Source organism: Trypanosoma grayi (assembly GCF_000691245.1).
Source record: "Trypanosoma grayi strain ANR4 Tgr_5_V1, whole genome shotgun sequence".
NCBI lineage: Eukaryota > Euglenozoa > Kinetoplastea > Trypanosomatida > Trypanosomatidae > Trypanosoma > Trypanosoma grayi.
Window position 1 is genome coordinate 66,861 of NW_008825624.1, and position 6,522 is coordinate 73,382.

Consider the following 6,522-nt stretch of genomic DNA (forward strand, 5'->3'; position numbering starts at 1 on the left):
TCTCTCTCTCTCTCTCTCACCCACACTTGGTGTCACAGGCAGTATGGACGCAGCAGTGAAACAGCATCAGCTCCATTGGACGGAGCTGCGTTGTACAAGCAGGCCACTTGGATGCGAATTGACAGAACTTGTACGTCTAGAAGCCACCACCTGTGTCTGCACAGGGGCATCGTCCGTCATTCTTGTGCTGGCGGCCGTGCTGGTGGAAGAAGCCCGCTGTGACCGCGTTGAAGACGAGAGAAATCGTGTAGCGTAGATGTCTGCCAACATAGGTGGCGGTCGTGAGTTCTGCCGCGTTAGTGATCCACGCATGCGCCGCTGGTAGAGTGGTGTCACGGCAGCCGACACGGATGCCGGCTGATCCTCATGGCTCATCAGAGGAGCTGTAGCTTCTGTATTCACATGATTGGGTGAAACAGAGGTATGTGCGCCTTGCTCAGCATTGCTTGGTGATACAGATGAAGTAGCAGCTACAGAGGACGGCGATCGGTGGACAGAGGAGCTACTGCAGCCACTAAGACAGCTAAAACGCGATCTGTAGAGTCGCTCAAAGGTCTCTTGTCGTGCTTTGCGTGTGGTAGGACGGCCAAGGCCACCCATCCTGTACATTCCAGGAAGAAGCGGTCCGCTCACGTCTGGCATAAGAACTTTGGTCTTCGAATGACGACGGTGGCGATGGGAATATGTCCCACCTTGGCTGTCAATGCCTTCTTCACTACTATTGCCGTCATGTTCACTCATACTGGCATCCTCAAACATCGCCTGCTGCACATATTCTATGCGTGCAAAACACTCGTAGCGATTGATGGGGATGGTATTCTTGCGGAGCTCATCGATGAGCCTTCGCGCCTTTGACCTCGCGATAATGGAAGCGGATATCTCGTCAGGCCGTTTGGGTTCCATGTATCGGGGAACGTCCGAGCTCCTGCGTTCCCTTTGCGCTCCTGTTGAGGAGCGTGATCTCACAGAAGCGGAAACGGCACGGCCCCTTTTCTCATACGTCTTGTCACTACCACCACCACCACCACCACCACCACCAGTAGCAGTAGCAGTGCTATCCAAGGCACCAGCTCTTACAACCGGTGTGCTCGGCGATGAAAATGGTACTCGACGCACCTTTTGACGTTTCCAAATAATGGGTCGTGATGCCAGTGGTAGCGCTGGAGGCATTGGAGGAAGTCCAGTTCCTCTTCCTTGTTTGAGAGAAGCTTCAGGAGGAGTAGTATTCAGGCTCTCCGTGATTTCTAGCCCCCTCATTACATACTCCACCGTTTCAGGGGCACGAAGATGTTCAACAGTGTCGCGGCCGCAAATCCGTTGCAGCGGCTCTGGCGCCAACGCTGCAAGAATCATACACACAGTCGGAAAAGAATGTCTGGACGTGCCGCCCCCCCGATATCTGGGCACAAGACCCTGAAGTTCATCCTCTATAAAAACCAGAAATTGTGGAAGTTTCATGCACTGGCAATCTGTACTGTCATTTGTAGAAGCGGACGCTGCATGGCACCAATCGGTCAGCGTGGAAACAGCATCCCACACAATGCGCCTTGGAGGCAAGGAATTCCGTCGAAGGTCGGTCATGCGCCTAAAATCTCGCAGAAATAATTCCATTCCTCTTCCTTTTCGTTCCAGTGCACCGCAGTGAATAAACAACTTCACCAATGCGACATCAGCCTCTTCAGTCCCAGTAATCCATCTTTCTTCAGAATAGCTACTGCCATCGCCGTTGGCCGTGTCAGCGAGGTGACTAATGGCGCTGGCGTTGGCACAGCCTCTACCTTGATCATCAATCAGTTTAGCTTCGGACCTTTGTGTCACGGCGCCCTCTCTACCACACATCCTCTGGTCCTCTTCTGAATTATGATGTGGCACATCCGGGGTGACAACTCCAGTAGAATTTGCGTTGCTTTCAAAGGTGCATCCCTGTGCATCTATCAAGTGCTCAACAAGGGAAATCCATTGCGCAGGAGAAAGCGAGGATTGCTGGGTGTCCAAAGTTCGAAAAAACGGTTCTAACTCTGTATCGCTAGGTGTGGGATGTATGCCTAATCTTTTTAACACGCGAACGGCATTATCGCGTCTAATTCCATTCTCCTCAGAGAAAATAGTTTGAAGATGCTCCCTTTCGCTCACGTTCAGCCTTGAATAACCCAGATTCTCCACGCCTCCTCTAGAATTGTGGATGGACCCCGGCTCTATGTTGTAATGCGGGCAAGATCTACCATTCATGTCGGCAAGTGGTTGAGTGGGAGACGTTTCTGGTACTTCAACGCGACGGTTTGTGGTACCGGTATGTTCGCCTGGGGGCACATCCAAAGCATGTCTCCCCGCGACAATATCTGCGAGTGTTGGCTTACCAGGGGCCTTTGTGTCACGGCCCATTTAATAGCCTAATGATTCGCTAACAAATTTTATGTATACACTTTAACGATACACAATCTTCCCAACCGATCAACCAGCCAGCTAGCCAACCAAGTTCGTGGCTGAAAGAAACAGTGAGGGTAGGAGACCTGTTTTTGCCTACAAAACAAGTAGCCACTTTACGGAGGGAGATGAAAAGAAAGAAAAAAAATTTTCAAATAAAAATCATGCCACAGTGGTAAGAGTTTCGGCTCATTCAACGTTTCAAGATTATAGTTAGACTGGTAAATCTTACCAGAAGGATAGAGGTGGTGAATACGGGGAGTTTTTTTAAATATATTTTACACGAAGAACAAGAGAACGAGACGAAACACAATCCGACAAAAAAAAATGTCAATCATCCAATCATAACGGTCCCGTCAAAAGAGTGCGAAGGTCTTTCCTTCCATCTGTTTCATCAATTTCATCCAGCAACTCTGGGGCTTTTTCAACGAGCACAAACTCTTTCCGTAGTACCACGCCATTGCAGTCCTTCGAGCAATTATTCGAGCAAACGAAAACTGTCACCGTACCCCAATCAACACCCTCATCGCCATTTTTTCTCCCAGCCACCACGTATTCGCCAACACGCAGATAGTACACACAAGTTGGCATGATCTGCACCTCATGAATAAGAGCAGCTCCACAACTGCCACACGGCGGTATACGAAAAAAATCCTTGACCCTTCGGGGGTTCATAAAAAGTGGCGGAGCAACTGCTAAATTCGAAGCAGCCTCCCTTTTCTGAATTCCGTCACGCTCATAATACCGAAGGACTTGGGTAGGCTCTCTCGCCATCTTTCTTCGAAACTTTTCAAAATCATAATCTGAGGGTTTGTCCTTTAGGTCAATCGCTCGCTCCAACTCCTTCACATCATTTTCAGTAATGTCAGGGTTTTTGGCATTTTCTTCGGCGGCTTTAATCATCTCAGTTTCAAGATCAGTTGGTACAACGATTTCCTTCTTCGGTTCAGGGAAAATGTCCACGCAACACGGAGGAAACGTGTTTGGGGGCAACTCGGCCGGGGTAAGAGGACCCATTTCAATGACTTCATCAGAGCAATCATCTTGTAAAGCCTGTTCATCAGCGGCGTCAACCTGCAAAGTGAAAGCACACCAACTACTAGATGGCTGACGTGTGCATATAGAAGAGTTACAACAGAACACGTACACCATACGATGATGCAAAGAAGGCGCCAGTGGTAAAGGGCTAAAGGCTTGAAGGAGGAGAAACATTTGCTGGCCACATACTCCGCATGTTGTCCATTCACGAATAGTCTCACTCTGGGAAAGAGAGAGAGCTGGAAAGTAAGATGGGGCACCGCCAATCTTCGTCTCTGAGGTGAGTTTGTCCCTGTCAAGAGACATGTAGCCATCAAATACACCCAACAAGACCTCTGGCATTCTAAAGAATTTAAGTCTTATTTGTGGTGTTTTCTTTTAATCTCCAAAAGGCACAACAAATTCAAAAAAAAGGGACATAAAAATAAATAAATAAATAACCAACAGACAGAACGAATATTTATCTTTTCCCTCCCCCATGGTGATATTCAAACCACGATTTCCGTTGAATGGCTCGGGTGAATCAACTTCTTTCAAATTGAGAGGAGGCCCTCACCTATCCGTCAAAGCATGAGGACGAAAACGCCACACAAGGGCCATTGGGGCCAAAAGAATTGCCGATGACAAGATATTTTTGAACTGTTCTCAAAAGCAGATGAATCAAGCACATCAACTCGTCATCAGAAGCGAGCAATTAAAAAAAAAAAGGAGCCACCGAAACAAAACACACAAAAGGCAAAAAAAAACAGCTACGTTATCAAGAGATTCCTATACTCAATAAAAGAATGTGCTTTGAAAGAAAAAAGCCCAAATCTGTTTGGTTCACTTGGCGTATATATTTTGATGGACTAAAAGAAAAACAGAATTCACACGGACCCAAGTTCATCCGCCCATCTTTCAAATTCCTTGATTGAACTTTGAGAAACAGAAGGTTGAACCTTTTTTACGGCCTCTTCAAAGTCCTGCATCGTAACCGCAGAAAGAACCATTTTTCCGTCAGCCTTCATTGCTGCAATTTCAGCTGGTGTCCTGTCAGCAAATAGCCTACGCATGGGCATCATAGCCGCATCACGAACAAGCAAATTCAGATCCGCCCCACTGAACCCCCCCGTTCGTTTAGTAGCTATTACATCAATATTGACGTCAGAAGCTAAAGACATGGAGGCAGTTTGCTTCTTCAGAAGTTCAAGTCGACCATCCCTATCAGGCAGCGGTATATAAATGCGTTTCTCTAGACGGCGGCGCATAGCATCATCCAAATCCCATGGACGGTTTGTCGTTGCAAGCACCATCACCCGCTTGTCATTATCTGTACATAATCCGTCAATTTGCTGAAGCATTTCGCTTTTTACGCGTCTGCTGGCTTCATGCTCATTTCCGCCTCGTGTTGACATCAGGGCATCGACCTCATCAAAAAACACAGTTGAAGGTGCATAATGGCGTGCTAGTTGAAACAATGTTCGAACCATTTTTTCACTTTCGCCAAAATATCTGCTGATAAGCGAAGATGCACTCATATTGAAGAAAGTTGTTTTTGCGCTGGTTGCTACGGCTCGAGCAAGCATTGTTTTTCCTGTTCCAGGGGGACCAAATAAAAGCACACCTTTCCATGGTTGTACAATCCCCGTAAACAGCTCTGGAACTAAAAGCGGAAGAATAACAGCTTCATTCAACAAACGTTTTGCCTCTGGTATACCAGCTATATCTTCCCATAGAACATTGGGAGAACGCTCAATAATCTCCGATTCAATACGTTCAGCAAATTCTGTATTAATACCAGGGGGAAGGCTGCCACCATCCGTTGGGACACATAGTTTTTCCTTTTGTTTTATTTTTTTCTTTCCAATAGAGCTTTCTTTTACGGTAGGTGCCCGATTCTCGGCCACAGCAGGCCTTACTGTAGAATGGCATTGTTCGTCTTCTGTAATCACCTGACCTTTTTTTGCTGCATCACTTTTTTTGGGCGATAGTGTAGCTGTAGACATTCGCCCGTATAATCGATTGACAGGTGGCTTGTCCCCCTCTGCGACAGCAACTTCTCGCACTGATATTTTACCTCCTGTGGCAAGAAGAATGGGAAGTGCTTCTCCCAAGTGTACGCCTGTGGCTTCAATCATTGGATAAAGAACCTCACCATTAATTGATAGGCTCATGAATTGTGATGTAATAACAAGTGTAAGCGTTACGCGGTCTCTTATCAATCGAAGTGGTTTCATCGGCTCCAAAACAACCAAACGTTCAAATGTTTCTTCACTAGTCATACGCCAACGCTCTACTGAAAGAAAAACCGCACCAGATGGATCAAAATGAATCAAGACCAAAGAAAATCCTCTCATTTCTTCTCCAGCTGCAGGTGTTACTCCCATGCCAAACATAGCATAGTATCCTGGGGCGACCAAACTTTGTACCTGTGATGTAAAGCATGCCATCCCTTGACCTTGAGGTAGTGGTGCTACCGCCCGAAGTAGTAATAAATCACTACAGTGTATTTTTAGAGTCTGTTCATTATGAACCTCAGCACCTATAAATACCATGTGTGAGCCCATTGTATTCTGTCGCTGAATACGACCACCCGAACACATTTGTGTCCATCCTGGAACACGATCACTTGGCTGCTGAAGGCGAACAGGCATATTCTCTGGGCTTGTGTCTTCATCAATAGGCCCTATCCATTCGGGTCGTGCAGGTGAGTGGCGATACTGCGAATAGGATGTAGTGGCCATATTTTTTATTTGCGCAGATCGTGGAGCTGTGGGCATGATACCTTCACGTTGCAAAGCGTTTCGTTTACCGTTGCGTGGTCTGCCGGTGGCCAATGAACGATTCCCTACACTACTATGTGACGGAAAAGTCTGAAACTGTTGATTGTTCCCCCGTTGATTTTTTAGTGAAGAATAAATAGCCTGTTGTAGTCCGATGTCTTCATTCATAACTTCTTGAAGCTCTGTATAATGTATACGATTTCACGCCAGAAAGAAAGAAAAAGCGTATAGGAGAAATATATTGGGAAAGAGGAGGACTAAAAATAATAATAATAATAAAAACACAATTTAACCAGAA

At 46.6% G+C, this 6,522-nt stretch overlaps 3 protein-coding genes across 3 annotated transcripts; all 3 read right to left on the reverse strand.

The window, feature by feature from the left end:
* Positions 1-66: 66 nt before the first annotated feature.
* Positions 67-2,382, reverse strand: DQ04_00051280 (hypothetical protein; the record flags this gene model as incomplete). Its single annotated transcript, XM_009307987.1, has 1 exon — positions 67-2,382. The coding sequence occupies one exon, from the start codon at positions 2,380-2,382 to the stop codon at positions 67-69; it is 2,316 nt and encodes a 771-aa protein (XP_009306262.1).
* Positions 2,383-2,766: 384 nt separating this feature from the next.
* Positions 2,767-3,804, reverse strand: DQ04_00051290 (putative programmed cell death protein 2; the record flags this gene model as incomplete). Its single annotated transcript, XM_009307988.1, has 1 exon — positions 2,767-3,804. One exon carries the CDS (start codon positions 3,802-3,804, stop codon positions 2,767-2,769), a length of 1,038 nt encoding a protein of 345 aa, XP_009306263.1.
* A 524-nt stretch (positions 3,805-4,328) lies between these two features.
* DQ04_00051300 (katanin) lies at positions 4,329-6,185 on the reverse strand (the record flags this gene model as incomplete). The annotated part of the gene is made up of 1 exon (XM_009307989.1): positions 4,329-6,185. One exon carries the CDS (start codon positions 6,183-6,185, stop codon positions 4,329-4,331), a length of 1,857 nt encoding a protein of 618 aa, XP_009306264.1.
* Positions 6,186-6,522: the final 337 nt, after the last annotated feature.